General features: G+C 42.1%; 1 protein-coding gene across 3 annotated transcripts in view; it reads right to left on the bottom strand.

The window, feature by feature from the left end:
* dapk1 (death-associated protein kinase 1) overlaps nucleotides 1-18,920 on the bottom strand; it is a 110,568-nt gene extending 91,648 nt beyond the window's left edge. Inside the window, exons 1-2 of one of the 3 annotated variants that reach the window (XM_034216632.1) lie at nucleotides 18,775-18,920; nucleotides 17,925-18,132 (exon numbers count right to left, since the gene is read on the bottom strand). In XM_034216632.1, the coding sequence (XP_034072523.1) occupies nucleotides 17,925-18,028 (104 nt within the window). In that variant the 5' untranslated portion in view covers nucleotides 18,029-18,132; nucleotides 18,775-18,920. Of the gene's footprint in view, nucleotides 1-17,924; nucleotides 18,133-18,259; nucleotides 18,467-18,774 lie in introns of those variants that run through there. The other 2 variants (XM_034216634.1, XM_034216633.1) reach the window with 2 other exon arrangements.
* Between the last annotated feature and the right edge of the window lie 1,793 nt (nucleotides 18,921-20,713).

Here is a 20,713-nt window from a genome sequence, read left to right as displayed (position 1 = left end):
TCTTTTTTTTTTATGTGTGAAATTCATAATTTAAAAAATGATTGATTAGAGAATTATATGCTACAGTACAAGTACTTCTGGGTCTCTGCGTTTCATTCAAGCTCGGCTCTGTGTGGCAATAGCGCATTTATTGTGAGAGAGAGAGAGAGAGAGAGAGAGAGAGAGAGAGAGAGAGAGAGAGAGAGAGAGAGAGAGATTTGATTTGAGTAGCTGCATCAGAAATGAGCTCCTGAACTACAAATCGAAATTGGACCTACAGAGTGAGACATTTTATAGGAAAATCTGCAATTATTCTTCAGAATTATCTCTAAAGAAGAGTTAACGACATTGATCGACAGAAAACAGAGGAAGAAACGCTATTTTTGAGTTGAAACTACTAACTAGCTTTCAACTACCAACTGACAACTGTCAGCTTCCTCCCCATCACCACCCCAGGATCACCACCCCTGCTGTGAGGAGACACAACAGCTCAGCCTGGACCTCCAACTCCCCACGCCCCCAACACACCCAGAGGAGGCTACTTTAACCCAGCTCAACACCTGCACAACATCAGCAGCAGAGATATGCAGCAACAGCTGCTCCTCGTCTCCCTCCCCGCCTACAGCAGCGGAGCTATGCTGCAGTTGTAGCCCAGCCTGCTGCCACCCTCCCTCCCCCTGCTACCTCTGAACTGGGAGACAGGTTGATGCTGCACACCCTGTGCACCCGACTTCTGTCCAGCTAAGACATTACATGTATATGTTATCGTAGTAATCAGTCCAATAGTAATATTAGTTTTTTTTTAAATATATATATATTTGTCTCACTATACAGGTTACACTATACAAAAATGCATTCTTTTCATAATCTGTTGGAATATTCAGGGCTCCACTCCTCAACCTTTGAGGTCAAGAGTGAGAATCCAGAGTTCTTAGAATCAATCAAAGATGTTGATCTACTTATATTAACAGAAACATGGTGTAAAAATGATCTGCTCACTCACTGTCCTCCAGGTTATAATGAAGTCATGGTGCCCTCTATAAAATCTAAAAACATACGCAAGGGCAGAACATCGGGGGGGATCTTGGTGTGGTATAAAGGAGATCTTTGCCGTCAGATCTCAGTAGTAAAACAAGGTAAATCACACATTTGGCTAAGGTTAGATCAAACCCTGGGCTTAACTGACAGGAATCTATACGTGTGTGCTATTTATATACCCCCAGTAGATTCTCCTTATTTTGAAGAAGACATTTTTGAAACTCTCCATTCAAAAATAGCCTATTTTCAGGCCCAGGGAAATGTGCTTCTAACTGGAGATCTGAACGGACAAACAGGAATTGAACCTGATGTCATAGACCCACAGGGCAGCCACCATGTATTTGGCGAGCCCCCCCTGTTTACAACACCAACCGTCACCCATCGGAACAGCCTTGACTCTGAAATCAATCAGAATGGCAAAGAGATAGTGCATCTCTGTCGGGCCTTAGGCCTGTACATAGTGAATGGGAGGTTCAGAGGGGACTCTTTAGGGAGATTCACATACTCCTCAGCTCTAGGGTCGAGTGTAGTAGACTATGCAATCACTGACATGGACCCCTCCACTATCAGTGCATTCACTGTCAGACAGAAATCCCCCTTTTTAGACCACAACCAAATCAATGTGTTCTTTAAACTCTCAGGTCAAATGAGTGACACAACAAGGGAACCCAGTAAGCTGTATACATTAAATCCTACTTACAGATGGCCCCCAGAATTGGGGCCAAAATCAATATGTTCCTACCAAAGATGGTGTAAACATGGCCATTGATTATATCAATATGATATTTCACAAGGCAAGTATTAAAGCTGACCTTATAAAACAAAAGCCTGTTAGAAGGCAAAACGCTGACAAATGGTTTGACCAAGAATGCAAGACCATCAGAAAAGACCTGAGAAAAATAGCAAATGAAAAACATCGGCAACCAAACAACCCAGCCTTACGCATTAGATACAATGACGTTTTAAACAAATATAAATGTACAATAAGGAACAAAAAACTAAATTATACCCACATGAAACTTGAAGATATTGAGAAAGCCATTGATCAAAATCAATTCTGGGATCTGTGGAACAACTTCAACACAAAACAACCACAAGCATTACCCATCCAAAACGGTGACATCTGGAGAGAACATTTTGAAAGTTTGTACAAAGACATACCAATATCTAATCTAAATCTAATGAATTCAGATCAATGTATTACAAAAGAGAAACTCCAAACATTAGAAGAAACTATTAAAGACACCAAAAACCCCTTGATTTCCCAATTACTTGGGAAGAATTGACCACACAGACACAATCTCTCCGGCCAAGGAAAGCTTGTGGCCCAGACAACATTAAAAACGAAATGCTCAGATGCAGCACCCCAGAGATGCAGGGGACAGTGTTAAAGCTGTTCAATATCGTATTGCAGTCAGGATGTTTTCCTGACATCTGGTGCAAAGGGCTCATTTCCCCCATTCATAAGAGTGGAGACAAATCAGACCCTAATAACTACCGTGGCATCTGTGTCAGCAGCTGTCTGGGGAAATTATTCTGTAGCATTCTAAATAAAAGAATACAAGATTTCCTTAACCAACAATCCATCTTGAGTAAAATTGGCTTCTTCCAAAACACCGCACCACCGACCATGTATATACCCTTCACACTTTAGTTAACAATCATGTACACCAAACACAAAATGGTAAGATATTCACTTGTTTCATTGATTTCAAAAAAGCTTTCGACTCTATTTGGCACGAAGGGCTCTATTATAGACTTCTACATTGTGGTATAGGGGGAAAAATGTACGATCTGGTTAAATCAATGTATTTAGGGAATAAGTGTGCTGTTAAAATTGGAGACAAACAAACTGAATTCTTCACCCAGAGAAGAGGCGTTCGTCAGGGTTGCAATTTAAGTCCCACTCTATTTAATATATATATAAATGAACTAATGTCATGGTTTTCCAAAAACGCCCCAGATGTCAGGAGAACAAATACCATTTTACCATAAACAATCATATCATCGAATATAGTATGAGTTATACCTACCTCGGTTTAACCATAACAGCATCGGGAAGTTTCAACATGGCAGTGAATGCACTCAAAGAAAAAGCCAGAAGAGCTCTAAATGCAATTAAGAGAACATTTTATAATGTCCAAATTCCAATTAAAATCTGGCTTAAAATATTTGATAGTGTGATCCAGCCCATTGCGCTGTACGGTAGTGAAGTATGGGGTCCACTCAGTCACCAGAGCTATACCCGCTGGGACAAACATTCAACAGAGTCTTTACATGCAGAATTCTGCAGATACATTTGACGTGTTCAGAGAAAAACACCAACAAATGCATGTAGATCAGAATTAGGCAGATACCCACTGATCATTAACACTCAAAAGAGAGCACTGGCATTCTTTAACCACCTTAGATCCAGCCCCCGAGACACCCTCCACTCCAAAGCCCTCCAAAGCCAAGAGCTAACCCCAGAGAAGAGTCCCCTATGTCAGCTGGTGCTGAGGCTAGCTGCCCCCTCTCAGAGCCACTCTGACCAGTCTCTCAACAACACTGCTCTCCAAACACCAATCACAGTCAAACGCATTATAACACAATGTAAAGACAACTATTTACAACATTGGGAAGAAGAAACTAAAAGCCAAAGTAGATTAGAATGTTACCTGGCTCTAAACAGAGATTATGAGCTGGCAGAATATCTCTCTACTGTCAGAGATAGAAAGCAGAGACAGATCCTAACCAAGTACAGGCTCAGTGACCACAGACTGGCAATCGAAACAGGAAGACTCAAAAGATCCTGGCAACCAAAAGAGAACAGAATATGTGGTCACTGTACGACAGGTGAGACTGAGACAGAGATGCACTTCCTCCTGAAGTGCCAAACATTCAACGAAGTAAGGAGCGTTTACTGGAACAAGTTGAACTCTGTAATCCCAGGTTTCAATGAGGTTGATGACCTCTCAAGACTGAGAGTACTTTTAGGAGAAGGAGACAAGGCACATCTTGCTGCCCAATATGTATACACATGCCACAACCTGAGGGACAGTGAATGACACACACACACACACACACACACACACACACACACACACACGTGTGTTGAAATGTAATTGTATCACTGTGTATATATATATATATATATATCATCAATAATATGTAAACATTTGAAATGTATGTTAATGTTGTTAATTATTTTGTATTGTGATGCTTTGACAACGTTTAATTTAACTTTCATGCCAATAAAGCCCCTTTGAATTGAATTGAGCACAGGTGCCAGCAGGGATCGTGTTGTTAGCATCTGGTTAGCAAGCTGCACTAACGGACATAAGGAGCTGTTTCCACTAAGAGACTCAGGTGAGCTAAAGGACTCTTGAGTGTTTAGATAGTTAACTTTAGTCTAAGCTAGACCCTCCAGAAAAACGCGATTCTGCGATCGCAGAATTTACCGCATAATCAGCAAAATGGCGCAGATTTTATAAAAGGCCGCATATTTATCAAAAGGCCGCATAATCCCCGCATTTTTCCACCCAAAGTTTTAAAAAAAAAAAAAAGTTAACTCGTCTGGTGTGGTGGTGATGATGACGCAACGTCATCAGCTCGCGCATCACAGAAGGTAAACAACACCGTAGAGTGAACGTGTGGAGCTCACACGAGAGAGAAAACACCAAGATGAAAAAATCTAATCCATCTCATTTACCGACAAACATTTCTGCTAAAGACCGGGCAAAGCAGTACCCCGATGTCTTGCACGAAAGAGGGGGGAAACTATTCTGCACCCCGTGCAACTGTGTTGGAGCATAAGAGAAATTCAACGGTGACGACCCACTTTGATTCATTCAAACATGCGTTCTGCTGCTGCGGACAAGAAAGCCAAACAACTCACGTTCATTACATTGCATTTACCGAGGCATCGACCTCCAAAACCCTTTCGAGGGCTCCAAGAAACGAGGTGAGAAGCCTACAAGATTGAGGCTGGTCAGATAACGAACAAGTAAATGAAAACAGAATGAGGCGGAGAAGTGTGTGCGTGTGCGTGTGTGTGTGTGTGTGTGTGTGTGTGTGTGTGTGTGTGTGTGTGTGTGTGAGAGAGAGTGTGATTAAAATAGCCCAATTGCTTTTACAATAAATAAACATTGAATGTGTTTAATTGAATAGTAAAGGGGTTTAACGTTAGTGGCAGGTTGTGTGTGAGAGAGAATAAATAAGACAGCCCAATAAATATTTTGTATATTTCGCAAGTTCCCGCAATTTTACCGCATAAAATCACATAAAAACCCTGCATGTTTAATCGCATAATCAAGGATTTTAGCCCGCGTTTTTCTGGAGGGTCTACTAAGTTATCTCAGTGGGTCTCAAACGGTTTGGTCACAAATTATGTAAAAGATTATTTCCGAGGCACACCATATGAAGAGAATCCATGAAAAACAGTTGTGAAATATTATATGGCAGTAAAACAAGAATAGAGTTTAAAAAAGGGAGTGATTTGTAAAATATCCATAAAGAAAAAGTAAATCTGTTTACAGTTCTGTTTCATCTGGGTGTTGAGATGTACATGTATCCATAGATCTCTTAATGTTGCTCTCAAAGTGCACCAGATTGATGCTTTTAACTTCAATATTTAAAAAAAAAAATGCCCCAGACCCCCCTAGAGGATGTGAGGTCCAACCCTCACTAATAAAAATAGCACTTTACCCCTGCTTGCACCTATATGCCGTGAGCTGATTATCGAGCCTTCATTGTAACAGTCGCGTGTGTGTACTGTGTATGTGCGTGTGGGGAGTGTTGCAGTAGAAACTTCCACTGTAGCGCCCGGTACCTTAATGGGAAACCTTACATGTTTGAGCAGCCTCTATGAAAAGTCAAGCTACCCCACAGCACCCCCAAAAGAAAATCTCTGGCGCCGCCACTGCATGATGGTTGCATTACATTACTGGATGTGCCGTAATTTCTTACAGCACAACAGATCAGCCTACTACCATCTAAAAAATATCTTGCGTATTAAAGACCTTATGTCCAAGCAAGACCTTGAAAAACTTGTCCATGCATTTGTCTTTAGCAAGCTTGACTACTGCAACAGCATCTTCACAGGCCTCACAAAAAAAAATCACTCCGTAAACTCCAACTAATTCAAAATGCTGCTGCCAGAGTCTTAACCCGGACAAAGAAAACAGATCACATCACTCCAGTACTGAGACCGCTGCATTGGCTTCCAGTTAGTAAGAGAATTGATTTAAAGATTTTATTGCACACATATAAAGCACTAAATGGGCTAGGACCCAAATATATCAAGGACCTCCTTCAGCGGTACGAACCGATGTAAACAAGACGAAAGTCTTTCTTTGGTCTGCATCCCCTTAACAATTGTATGTTTTGAGCTGTACTGTACTGTACCCAATATACAAGCTGTTAATAAACTTTTCAATCAATCAATCAATCAAACCCAGCAGACCCCTTAGGTCTTCAGGCGCAGGCCAGCTCACCGTTCCATTTGTGAGATCAAAGCGTGGGGAAGCAGCCTTCTGCATCTATGCTCCTAATGCAGGGGTGGGGAACCTCCGGCCCCCGGGCCGTATACGGCCCGCGAGACCATTTGGTACGGCCCTCGAGGTAATTTATAAACACACGCAAAAAAAAAAAAAAAAATAAAGAAATCTAGACAGCAAAAAAAAATAAACAAGCGAGTGCCTGTTTTTCCTGGCCAAGGTCAGGGTCCTTGAACACAACACAAGCCTAACGTGTCATCACGTGGTATATGTCTCGTCTGACAGGGTGGAGTTCTGCCGGAGAGCACCAGAACGCCGCTCCGGGCCGGAACTTCACAAATTGCAGTACCCATAAGGAGCCATACACATGCCGCAGTTTTTGCGTGGCTGTGTCTTTAGTTGAGAGCCCAGTGGTGATCTGTCATACTGATCATACAGTCAATAACTTTGTTGTTGTTATTAGCATCTGGTTAGCTAGCTATGCTAACGAATAAGAAGCTTTTTCTACAACCAGTGAGGTAAAGGCACATCTTTATATGATCATTATAGTTATAAAAACACAAGAAAATAAAGTAAACAGGTATAAAATACTAAATGACAGTAAACAAAAGTTCTTATTAATAAACATACATACATTAAATACAGTTTAAAAGGGGGGTGATTTGTAAAATATCCATAAAGAAAAATAAAATCTGTTTACAGTTCTGTTTTATATGGGTGTTGAGAGATGTATCCATAGATCTCTTAATGTTGCTCTCAAAGTGCACCAGATTGATGCTTTTAACTTCAATATTTAAAAAATAAATCTTCCCGGGCGAGCATGGGACCCCCCTAGATGAAGTTAGGTCCCCCCCGACTTAAATCATGTTCACATGGATAGGAAACTAAATACATTTGCACACATCTTGTGTCCATATCTTTCTGTTTTGGTGGTCATGCCACAACCGTGCACGTGCATGCACGAGTCATGGTGAGATATCTGGATTAAGAGGTTGCTTTTTCTTTGCACAGCATGAAAGAAAGGCGAAATGAATGGGCTGTGATTTTAGTATTTTTAAACAGAGGTCAATAATTTGTACGGCGCTCGGAGGATGTTGAAAAAATTGAAATGGCCCTTGAGAGGAAAAAGGTTCCCCACCCCTGTCCTAATGCATGGAATAAACTCCCAGAACATCTGAGAATGGCTAGCACTTTAGAATAATTTAAATCAGGTCTAAAAACATTTATTTTTAAATTTTCTAACTGTTAAACATGGTTTTCTTTCTTTTAATTGTTTTGTGTGTTTTTGTATTTCTTCTCACTTTGACCATCGTAAAAATGTATTGTGTTTTATCTGTTTGATCCTGTAAAGCACTTTGAATTGCATCACTGTATGAATTGTGCTATACAAATAAATTGCCTTGCCTTACATCACCACCGCTAAGCTAAAGTTGGCTAATGTTTTGCCTGATGGCGCCAAGTAGTCCCATTTAGCCACTTGTTAGCAAGCGCTGTTTTTACATACAACGAGCTTCAGAAATACACTAGTGGGGTGTTTACTGACGTATTATATGTACATGTTGAAAATCAAAGAAAGAATAAATACTGACTATATTTTGCTCTATGGACAAGCATTTGTAGGAAGGGTACACATTAAATCAGTATTATATAATCTCCACAAGCAATAGGGAAATAAAGGTATCAACTTAAAAAGGATAGTGACAATACTGACAAACCGTTTAACTCAACTGGGGTCAAAAGAGGAACTGATACATAAGAAATAATTCAGTCCCATTGTGTAAACATTGCATTTCTTCTTTTTAGCTTTCTTTATAAAAACAACCTCAAATTAAAGCTGTAATAGTCAGTAACATGTTATTATTAGTGATAGAAAAACCTGCATATGTAATGGACTGGAAACCTTATCCTTAGTCTCAGACGGAAAAGAGGTACCACTGCATTTATGCAACAGTGCTAATGCTCCCTGGGTTAAAGGAGGAGGGTGGAGAGGGGGGGGGGGGGGGGTGAGTGAGTGGCAGGCATCATTAAGGACACTCCTGCTACCCAGACTGCCCCTCCATCCAATAATGCAAGCCAGGGTAGGGGGGTAAATCTAGGTCAGTAGCTGGGGCACAGTCTGCATGGAGTGCTGCATGGCATTAGCCGGTGCGTGTGTGATAGCAAAAAGGATGTCACTGTTTGTTGTAGTGAATATTCTGTAGATTTATTTCTAATGGACTTGCATAGAGAGTGGCAGTTTATTGCTGGTAAAATACAGTCTAAATTGTATCACCATTTAAATTTGAATATAATCCTATTTTGTATTCATAGAAATGAGTCTTTGGGGTGGTTTTTACTGAGGAATCACCCAAATACAGTCCTGGCGTCTTATGTTCATTTGCATTGCAGAATCCCTGCTGAAATACACCGACCCCTTCTCCTCTACGGATGGCCGCCACACATCCGTCTGATAGACACAAGAGGGCCAATTGGTACGGCGGTTAGATTAATGCCGACTAATGATAGGGGCAGAGCACTGCAAAAAATATGCAAAGTACAAAACCTGCCCTGAAGATGAGATGAAAGGCATAAAGCCAAATTAATTCCACAGTCAGCGAATGTCTTAGTTCATGTTTCTCTCTCCAAGTCCAGAAAACAGCAGCGTCAGTGTGTCTCCAAACAAATGACAACATGGAAACTGAAGAACACATGACCCGACCGCCTGTTCCTCATGAAAACGTTGATAGTTTTGACCCATTGCAAGCTGTGGTCAGACCAGAAAAATGGCTTGTTGATATTTTAGACTGTTGTGATATTCAATGGCTTGAAAGAAAGATCAGATATCAACCAGTCGGTGTTGTCTACTGCCGACATGATGGGGGTTTCTCTCTCAGTTGACAGCAATGGAAAAACAATCTTGATTGTAAAGGCTGTACGGTGTCCCAGTTTTCCCCCATCCCCAGACAACAGAAAAACGTCACCTGAGAGTAGCTTGGCCACATTAGAATTTAATTAGTATGGGTTTAAGTTCAGTTTTTCTCTCAAATTAGGGTGTCAAATATGTTTTTAAAAGCAGTACAATTAAAAGGAAAACACTCAATACTCATCTTCTTTGCCATGCAATTGGTTATATATACACACATAAATGGTGAAGCTAATGATTGTTTCCACTTTATCATTTATTTCCTGAGTATTCTCTCAATTAAAAGAATATTAATTTGGTAGACCAACCCCAAAACCTAAATATTTCACATTAACCAAGCAGAACGAATTATTTAAACCATAATTAGTCCAAAGAATTTCCAATTATATATTTTGCTCATCAAATACTCGGTGCACTTAGTCAACATAATCATTTAGCTCTGGCACAATGTATTGACCAATGGAAAAAATGACACGCCCTTCAATGTGCAGCTATTTCTCAACTGCAGGCTTGAGAGGCCCTAAGCCATGATAGTGCGCTTGTTTTTTTCCCCAACAGGTTTAATAGCCAGGCGACACACCACTACTATGAAAACCTTTAATGCCTCAATAATGCTTCTCTCTTCACTTAACCATCATTTCAAAGAGGTATCAAATTTGATATCCTTTAGACACTAGTAACTGTCTTCAGTTATCCCCTGCTGATCTCGGCCCAGAAAAAATAACTGATCTGCCAATCTGGGAGGCAATTAGAGATCAACTGAGAACAGATGTTGTGATGCCCCTGTGGGTGCATCAGTAGATAGGGTGTGGCTGTTCTGTCTGTGCTGCATTGGCTCCAGTGATTGCACCGATTGCAGTAACTCAGGGCACCTGGGTCTGGTGCTCTGCAGCTATCTTAAAGCCTCTCTGCTCCTGTCTGCTCTCTCGCTCTGTTTTTCCTGCAGGCACCCGGCTCTGATGAGTATAACCAATGTGTTGAATTGACCAGTGTTGTGCAAATAAACACCTTTACCTACCCGTTGACATGTTGTGTCTCCTTTTTGTTGTGGCCTTTTGAGCCAGGTCGCAACAAATGGGGACTCGTCCAACGGGTTATTTATTTTAAAAGTTTGTGTAGTGCTCATTGAGCAGCTGATTCATTGTTGTGGTCCAGCTGTGTGCTGGCTCTGCGCTGCTATTTGGGGGACACATCATGTCTTTTGGGTTTCAGGATGCTTTAGTGTTTGACATGGCATCAGGTTTTGTGTGCCAATCAGAAGGTAAGATATTGCTGTTTGTTACGCTTTTGTAAAAGAGATTTTCCCCGCTAGGTTTAAGTGGCGTTTCCCCTTGGGTTCCGTCTGTTTGTTTTTTTCATAGTGTTGTGGCGACGTGGTTGGTGTCAGCTGTTTTCGGACAGCTGTCTCGGGGGCACATCCGCGTGATTTCTTGGTGTTACCTGCGTGCAGGTCGCTCCATAAATCCGCCGGGTTCCAGTGCGTAATTACCCGCCGCAAGCCACATGAAGACTAGGTGAGATTAGGAAGATTTTGGTAAGGCAGTTAGGGGGGAATTCTCTGTTGGGTTTTGTCTTTTCGCCCAGGCGTGTTGACAGTTGAGTACTTTGCTTTCTGATTGGGTATAGGCAATATATTATGGCTTCTTTGTCAGCGTTTGTGGATGCGCCCTCAGTATCTTTCTTGGATGGTTGCCAGAAGGCGCAGTTGATCGAAATAGCAGAGCATTATGAAATTGCTGTTGTAGGGAGCAAGCGGAAACATGACATTAAAGCTGTCATCGTGTCATCTTTGTTTGAGCGGGGAGTGTTACAGAAGAGTGAGTCTGGTGTGGCAGGGGTCGGGCCAGTAGTGGTTCAGACAGCTGGTTTGACATTCGAACAGCAAAAGGAGCTTTTGGCCATGCAGTTTAATCAGGAGAGATTGCAGTTGGAGATGAGGGGTCAGCAGCAGGAGGTAGAGAAGCGTTTAGAGGTGGAGAAGGTGCTGGAGGTGGAAAAGATTAAATGTGAGGTGGAACATGCTAGATTACGGCTGATGGGAGAGGGCAAGTTTTCTCCAGGGGAGGATGGTGGTGCTAGGTTAGCATCAGGCAGTGGCGATATAATTTCTTACTTGCGTTTAGTGCCAAAGTTCAATGAGCGTGACCCGGACATTTTTTTCACTCTATTTGAACACATAGCAGAGGCAAGAAACTGGTCAGATTCGGACAGAGTGCTGTTACTTCAGTGTGTACTCACTGGGCGAGCACAGGAAGCCTATTCAGCTATTTGTGGCGAAAATACTTTGGACTATGATAGAGTAAAATCAGCTGTGTTGAAATCTTACGAACTGGTTCCTGAAGCGTATCGTCAAAGGTTCAGAAGTGGGGTCAAGGGAGATAAGCAGACACATGTGGAGTTTATCCGTGATTTAACTTCTAATTTTCAGCGGTGGTGCGCGGCAGCAAAGGTTGCAAGTTTTGACGGTCTTTGTGAGCTCATTGTCTTGGAACAATTTAAAAACATTCTCCCTCAGCGTGTGGCCACATATGTGAATGAACAGAAACCTCCCACCGCGTTTAGAGCTGCTGAATTAGCGGACGATTTTGTGTTGACACATAAGGGCAGTTTTGCGGAGAAATATTCTAGGGGTGATTGGAAACGTGGAGAAGACAATGGAGATGCCCGTGCAAAGTTTTCACCAGGCTCCTCCCGTAGATTTGCAGGTACAGGGCGACCCGAGGGGGCCAAAGTGGACCAATGTCACTATTGCAAAGGTGGGGGTCATTGGAAGGAGCAGTGTCCATTGCTGGAAACGAAGGGGAAGCCTCGTTTGTCACCACATGCTCCAGCCATGTGTTGTTCTGCCGTGTTGGTTAAAAAGCCACAGGGTGTAGGATCGGGCATGGTGCCTGATAAGAAGCTGGTTTGTGCCGACTTGGATGTGGGTTCTGTTTTTGGGCCGTTCATAACGGAAGCCGTTGTGTCAATAGTTGGTAGTGACAAGTATGTTCCGATTAAGGTGTTGCGTGACACAGCAGCTAGATACTCATTTATTGTTGAGTCAGTGTTGCCTTTTTCGTCAGAGACAGAGACTGGGGATTTTGTGCTGATGAGGGGAATGGAGATGGGCTTGATTCCTGTGCGACGTCATACAGTAGTGCTGGATTGTGAGCTGGTACGGGGAGTTGTGTCTATCGGCGTGCGTCCCGCATTGCCACTTGATGGGGTACAGATGATTTTGGGCAACGATCTTGCTGGTTGTGTGGTGTGGGCAGGTGTGCCACCGCCTGTGGTGGTTTCCAGACCGTTGGCATCTGTAGAGCCAGATAAGAGTGGTTTACAATTTCCAAGTGTGTCTCCTTTTTATACTATTACGCGTGTGCAGAGCCGTAGGATGTCTACTGACCTACCTGTTTCGGAGTCTGGAAAAAGTGGCCCAACACGGTCCTTTGACTTTCAGATCGAGACAAAGGTGAAGGAGAAGAAAGAGAGGAAACGCCGCAAAGCGAAGAAGAGGAGGCCGAAGGAGGTCAGCGCGCCCAAGAGGCCGATGAGCGCCTACATGCTGTGGCTCAACGCCAGCCAACCCAAGGAGGAGTGGGACATAAAGGCAGTGGAATCGAAGAAGCAGTACGAAATCGCAAGGCAAGAGCTCGAAGACAGAGGCGGAGGAGGAGCGTCCTCCAGTCCTAAGATGGAAAGTAAAAAGCTGGAGTTAAGAAGAAGGATGTTGGGTTGTCGTGGACCCCTTTGGGGCCCCGTCTTAAGGGGGGGGCTGTGATGCCCCTGTGGGTGCATCAGTAGATAGGGTGTGGCTGTTCTGTCTGTGCTGCATTGGCTCCAGTGATTGCACCGATTGCAGTAACTCAGGGCACCTGGGTCTGGTGCTCTGCAGCTATTTTAAAGCCTCTCTGCTCCTGTCTGCTCTCGCTCTGTTTTCCTGCAGGCACCCGGCTCTGATGAGTATAACCAATGTGTTGAATTGACCAGTGTTGTGCAAATAAACACCTTTACCTACCCGTTGACATGTTGTGTCTCCTTTTTGTTGTGGCCTTTTGAGCCAGGTCGCAACAGATGTGGTCAGTGCTCGGCCTTTTAGAGAAAATGAGCATTCAGGAGAACAGCAACCGGAATGGCGACTCCACTGATATCTCTTAATGACAGAGCATTTTGCACTTTCAATGATTGAAGTTGCCTTCTGCACCTCTAGAGGGTTGGTATTCGGGCTGCACGATTAATCTAAATTGTATTGAGAATCGCAATCTGGACAAGGGCAATATTCGAATCACAGAAAGCACAATGTTTGTTAAAGGCTAACTATGTGTTAAAATATCCAACACAGTCTCACTCCCTGATAGTCCAATAGCGACGCTTGGTCAGGGTGTGCAGCTGTGACGCACCGAGGCTCCTTCAGCTTCATAAACGGACGCAAAGAGCTTTCAACTGATTGCAATGTATTCCCATCGGCGGTGGTATTTGACGCTCAGGGAAGCACCGCATCGGTCCATGTCGGCAGCAGTTAAAGGCAATGTGAGCGTCCATTCCCATTGGATAACAGAGAATTCTTGAAATCTTGAAAGGGATGTGCAAAATAGCCATTATATACAGTTTTTAATGAACTACATTACATTACATTACTTGTTAGACGCTTTTATCCAAAGCGACTTACATACTCAATACTGTGGACAATCCCCACAGGAGCAATTTGGGGTGAAGTGTCCCAGGGACACAACGACATGCTGACTGCAGTGGGGTTTGAACCCGTGAACCCCTGATCCGAACACCTACAGACAACCCACTACGCCACACACGGCTAACTATTAGTAGAGAATAACGAGTAATGAATATGCTGTATAGGGATCTGCAGATACATTTTTATTCTTCTCAAGCACCAACTATCAAATATCTCACCTGATTGTTGGCACTTGACAATCACCTTCCCTGAATTTTACTCAGGTGTAACTAAAGTCTGATTTAAGGGTTGTTTATATTTCACATCATTAATCAGAATCTGTAAAGTAACTAAAATAAATGTAGTGGAGTAAAAACACCACGTTAACCTTAAAGAAAGCCCTCAGGATTACAAAAGAACCCCCATCACCCCAGCCACAAACTGTTCTGTCTGCTGCCGTCTGGCAGGCGGTACCGCAGCATCAGCACTAAAACCACCAGACTCAGGGACAGCTTCATCCCACAGGCCAGAAGAATATTAAACACCTGAACTTTTGAAACAACATCCACAACATTAATCTGGCTGCAATTTACAAATTATGTATCCAATAGATCATATTCCAATCACTCGTCTATAGACACCAATGTGTTTCCCATCCCCTAAACCTCCAGGGATGTACACAGTTTAATACTGGCAACTTCTAATTATGGGAAATACGAAAACGTCTTTTAAAACTACAATTCCCAGAGAACATGTTGCGAAACACACATATAGCCAGCATGTGTAGTTCTGGGTCCAGTTTTGAATAGTGTGCGATTCGAAGGGGAAAAACACAAAAGCATTGCACACAATTTAAACCAATCAATGTTGTGTAATCAACAAGGATAATCTGGTGTGTTTGAGTTGATGAGTAGTGCAGATATCACTGTAAAATCAATCCACAGTAAGGAGAATACTTACTTCCGGGTGTAAAATTCTCCGTTATCCAATGGGAATGGACGCTCACATTGCCTTTAACTGCCGCCGACATGGACGGATGCGGTGCTTCCCTAAGCGTCAAATACCGCCGCCGATGGGAATACATTGCAATCAGTTGAAAGCTCTTTGCGTCCGTTTATGAAGCTGAAGGAGCCTAGGAGCGTCACAACTGCACGCCATAGGACCCTGACCAAGCGTCGCTCTTTGACGATCAGAGAGTGAGACTGTTGAAATATCAAGTATTGCTGCAGGGATATTTCATCCTACTACTGATATTATACAGATTTAAAACAAAAAATTGTCATCAATCATTATATTAATATATATTTCAAGAATAATGACAAGAACGATTCGAAAATGATCAATCCCTCCTAATATCGTAAACCGTATCGCAATTGCAATATCAGTCAAAACAATAGCGATTAGCTATTTAAAAACGCAGCTCTATTTGGAACACCACTTTGACGAAGAAGAGAAACACTGATCCAGGTCAAAAAGAGGTTGAATCAAGGTCTGATGAATCCATCACTCTGGATAGTAAAGACTTAGAAGGTGATTCCAGTGGCCGGGGAAACACTTTGAGACAGGATCAGACTGCACACCCTAACTGATGCGTTACACATCTCCCTCGGCTACAGGTGTGTGTGTGTGTGCGCGCGCGTGCGTGTGTGTGTGTGTACTAAAAATAATCAGATGAATTTTGCAGTCTTTTTGCATATTAGAAACAGAGTTGACGACACTAAAACTGCAATATAATGTTTATGTATCAATAATACATATGGCATATATTTTACATGTCTCCAGTACCGAAAAAAAGACCGATAATGTCGGAGCTTAACGGTACCACGGTCTTTAATAATTCAGCCCCGGGGCCCGTTTAATACCGGGGCTCGGTACCCATCCCTACTAGCTACTAATGAAGCTTAGATGCTTGGCTTCACCAGACTTCAGTTCCACCATGCATGCAAAGTAAAGCAGGCAGTGTCAGTGAAAGGATAAAGTCCCTGCTTGGGTGATTTCCCATTTTCTTGTTTTGCCAAACCAAATTGGGCCTCATTCCAATTTAAGCCACAGTCAGGCCGGGAGTACAGTCAGATCAAAAGCCTCTCTGTCTTTAAGTGTGCAAGGCATTACAGTGCAGGTCATGCCGCTGTAATCTAGCTAATGAATACAGACTCATCAGTTTTTGATAATAAATTAACTGGTCCATCTAGGTTAAAGCATGTAAGAAAATATTTTAAAATGTGTTAATACAGCACGAGATTCATACATTTGCTTATCCTATGGTTTGCATGCCATTCAAGGTTAGATTCAGTAAATGGTTTGAAGTACATCATTTACGTTTTTAATGAAGGCAACCTGGTTCATGAGTTTTGATCCACCTGTTCCCTCGTCGTTTGAGGGCATTCATTTACGCTTTACCCAAAATAGAAAATAAAAAGTAGTGGCCTGCTGATGAAAGCAGGATACATTTTCTAAAATGGTATTTGTTTGTGATTTGAAATTACAACCTTTAATAGCTGCCCTTTTCACCCAAAGCAAAACATGCCTCCCACTGATAAATTATCATCTGAACCAACTGTACTTAATGTATTTTTCTTACCTTGCGGTTGCATTAAACTCCCCTAAGTCATACATAATACTCTTGTCTCATTACAGGTAAATCCTTTCAAAATCAGCCTTGCACAATACCCAGTCGGTTGCTCTATATTAGAGCTGACTCGAAACAGCAGCTTGCATGGATGCCTTTATTACAAGAGCAGCCAATGTTTACCATATTTCAACACAATGTCAAAATAGCCCTGCCTATTGAACTATGAGGGTACACAACCCAATTTAACATCTTAAAGCTACACTCAACTCACAATAGAGACTGGATCCTGATGTTGGAATTACGACCAAATGTGACTATCACACTGACATAGCCGTCTCTTTACCTCCAGCCAGAAATTCAATCCCATTACACAAAGCTCCTCAACCGTCTCTATTACCAAAGTAGCATAGTAAAGCAACTAGAGCAGCCTCAGCTCTCCCCCACAGTGCTGGAAGGTGAGCGCTAATAGGAGAAGCAGTGTTGCCAGACAGGCCCTGGAGATCAGAAAACAATTGGTTGATTATTACCAAAACCAAGTACATGTGTCACTTTGATAACCAGAAACTCACGGAGATCCATTTCCATGTTTCTGACAGTCATGGGTGGTATGTGGGCTATCGTTTTGATCCATGCAGCAGAAAAATTAAGCTAAGAACTAGACAGCCATCAGTTTTAACACTGCACTTTCATATTACATAGAACACAAGGCCATCACTCAGGCTTTTGCTTGAATGTGGCCCCCTTGTTTGTGATTGAAAGAAACTCAACAGACCCAAAGCACCTGTCTTGGCACATTCTATCATCTACATTGTTGTTTCTCTGTGTAGAGCTTTCACCTTTGACCAAACACTGTGAATGAAATGAAAGCAGGCGGTGCCATGATGTAAATCCTCTCCCTGTAAAGATGTATACAGTGATACCATCCGGCTTCCTCCTGCAATAAATCTCCAGGCAGAGGCAGCAACAGTACCAGACACTAACCGCTTCATCACTGTGACATTGATGCATTATGGACTGCATTAATCACAGTGGGGGGATGCATGTGTGGACACAGGATCAGTACGAGAGCATGCTTGAATGACAGTGTGCATCACTGTATGTGCTTTAAATCTGTATGCATTGTCGTGGCATGACAACATACATCAAGGATTTGCTATAAGAATAGACAGATAGGTAAAAATGCTTAACATAATCCTGTATAAACTGAGATAAGGTAGTTTTTTCACCCTCGCTCTCACACTTCTACCTTAAAAAGGGGAAGTGTATACGGAATAAGAATATACCTCAATAAATGAAACTTACCTCCCCAGCTCGTCTCCAATAACGTAAAATTCCTCAACATTTTCTTGGTTGAAAACAGTCATGTTGTCCAGGCACTTCCTCCCTTTTCCACCGACCGCAGGCATGTCCTCGGAAAAACGGCACCCCGGCTCTTCACAGCGGCACCATCCCTACCAGCAGCCTCCGGTCTGGGCAGGGTTACAGCCAAACAATCCTCCTCATGTTAGAGCTTCCGAAGCAAGTGGGAAACACATCAACAGAGGGGGGGGGGGGGTAAACCATTAAACGTCGACTATGAACTGGAAGAAGGTGTGCAAACAAAAGGAGACCTAACTGACGGACTAATGAACCTGCACCTTCGGGGCGACGTCACGACTCCTGGAGCTGCTCTCCCCGTCCCTAATATCTCTATTATTTCACCCGTTTCAATTAATGAACTAAATAACAGCTGCTTAAGATAATAGTAACAATAATTAAGTCACCACTAATAAGGAAGGCAAATAAACTAACCCCCCCCCTCCATGTGAAAGCTTGGTGTAGCCATGGGAAACACGCTAGCCTCCTCCTTTCAGCCCAACAAGGGAAAAAAATGACTGCTGAGTAAAGTCATATCTTCTTTAAATAAGGACCTGAGACAGGTGTTTAACCCAGTTTAAGTTCGTACTAAATAAGCCACACCCCCCAGAAACCCAAACTAAAAGCCGAACACATGAGCTTTTCTTATTTACAACAATGACTCGCCGCCCCTGTGAATATGACATATTTTGAATCGTGAACATTATCGTTAGCTTGTTTATACTGAGCGCTACTGACTCTTTCTTGATGCCGACTACTGACTCTAATTGTAGCAATACACTGCGGAGTATCTTACAGTTTAACGGTGCTCGTCCCCCTGCCACACGTAGCCGAGATTTCATGCGTTTTGTGGGAGCCTCTGACCCCGGTTTAGCTCACGGGAGACAAAAATGTTGGCTTGAACGGGAGAAATCAACGTTAACAATGTGAGGCAGTCTGGTCCCAGTGCTGCATTCAAAGTCTATGGGAAATTGTGGGGATGTGAGGGCGAGTGGTGATGCCGATTCAATTATATCGGTTCTATTCTATCCCATGCTAAATTAATATGCTAGATGACGCTAACACAAACAAATCACACATTTAAACACATGTTTTACATACTGTAAGAAATAAAGGTTGTCATACCTCTCAACATATTGATGCAAAATGTGTTTTTCAACGAGACTCCTGCAATTACTTTTTTGTACATGCCCTGAATGCAGCATTCAGTTAATAGTGCTTCTTCTGTCGCAGGAGGGCAGTAGAGCTTTCACTTTTATTTTAATCACAGTTTAGCAGATCATTTGTTTGCAGTGTATTTATTTAATACTTATTATAGTTTGAGAAAGAGCATAGGCAGAAATAATTCAAGTGTATTGAACCCACATGATTGACCAAATTTGAACACAGCTAATTAAATAACAGTTTCAACCCATCACCTACAATCTAAGAATGACACATTTGCTAAACATGTAAAAAGAATACTAAAAAAAGGATGCAGAAACACATTTCAATGTCTGCCTCTGACACAACTATAATCATAAAGAAGAAAGGTTTGAGGTTTTCTGTTATAAATATTTGTTTAAGTATTTATTTGACTATGAAATACCCATCCGACACAAGCCATTTGCCAGGAGAATACCTTGACATTTTTTTCTTTGTTGAACTTTTGTCTTCCCCATAGAAGACCAGCTTTAAATGAGCCAGGTTTTTTACTTCTTAAAATAAACTGTATGATAGTTATAGGTGAAAAATATCCTCTTCATCCCAGATAATCTCAGGGTGTGAGTATGAATAATCCATCCATGTTATCTATCAGGCCATTGTCTGAGCTGCTAAACCCCCTTCAGGGCTGCGGGGGGCTGGAGCCTATCCCATTATGCCCTGGGAAAGAGACAGGTTACACCCTGGTGAATCTACTGAGAAACAAATTAGAGCAGGGGGCCCTCGCCGACCTTTCCTTCTCCAAGACTCATTATGACTAAGATTTGTATTGTACATGTTCAGTCAAGGTGAAGCGTAAAACGGTGTAACCATCATATGTGATCTGTTCACTCCCCTTCAGATGGCACACTGTAAAGTCATGAGATCCACGGAGTCCAGAGCTGCAGCTGTTGTTATTATTACCATAACTGATTAATCTGTCAATTGATCATTTGGAGTTTTTGCAGTTGTATTGGGTGAGGCACAATTGTACTTTTGTATACTTTTGCATAGCACAATAATCTGATTCTGATTGATATTTTATGAATTCATACTGTGTTTTCTGTGTAAACTCTTAATCTCAAAAGTAACCTACAGTAAAGCTGTGCAGTAAAAAAAAAATGAAACATTTCCTTCTAAAATGTAATAAAGTAAAAGTCTAAAGCTGAAGTAAAGCACTTTAATTCGTTTTTAATTTATTAGTTTTCCATTTAACTTTTGGAGGCTGATGATTATGGTTTTTACAAATGAATACTCTAGGTTTCCTGATGCCCTGTATTCACATTGTGTTTCTTTGTACCTGGGTCCATGTACCTAAATAAATTGAGTTAATCCTCACATATGAGAAGCTTTTTTGTATTAACTTTGACCGTTAATAAGCTATATAATTTGTTAAGACACATAGATAAGATACTTTCAGATATACAAACGTAAATGAGAGCTTTTTGCCCTGAAAGTACAGGTGAAGTGTTTCAATTCCAGTGTGTATAGGAGGCTGAACACACTCAGCTCTGAAGGGGCTGTGCTGTTGAGATCCACACAGAGCTTTTAGA

This window comes from Gymnodraco acuticeps, unplaced genomic scaffold (assembly GCF_902827175.1).
Source record: "Gymnodraco acuticeps unplaced genomic scaffold, fGymAcu1.1, whole genome shotgun sequence".
Taxonomy (NCBI): Eukaryota; Metazoa; Chordata; class Actinopteri; order Perciformes; family Bathydraconidae; genus Gymnodraco; species Gymnodraco acuticeps.
This window is presented reverse-complemented; position numbering and strand designations above follow the sequence as displayed.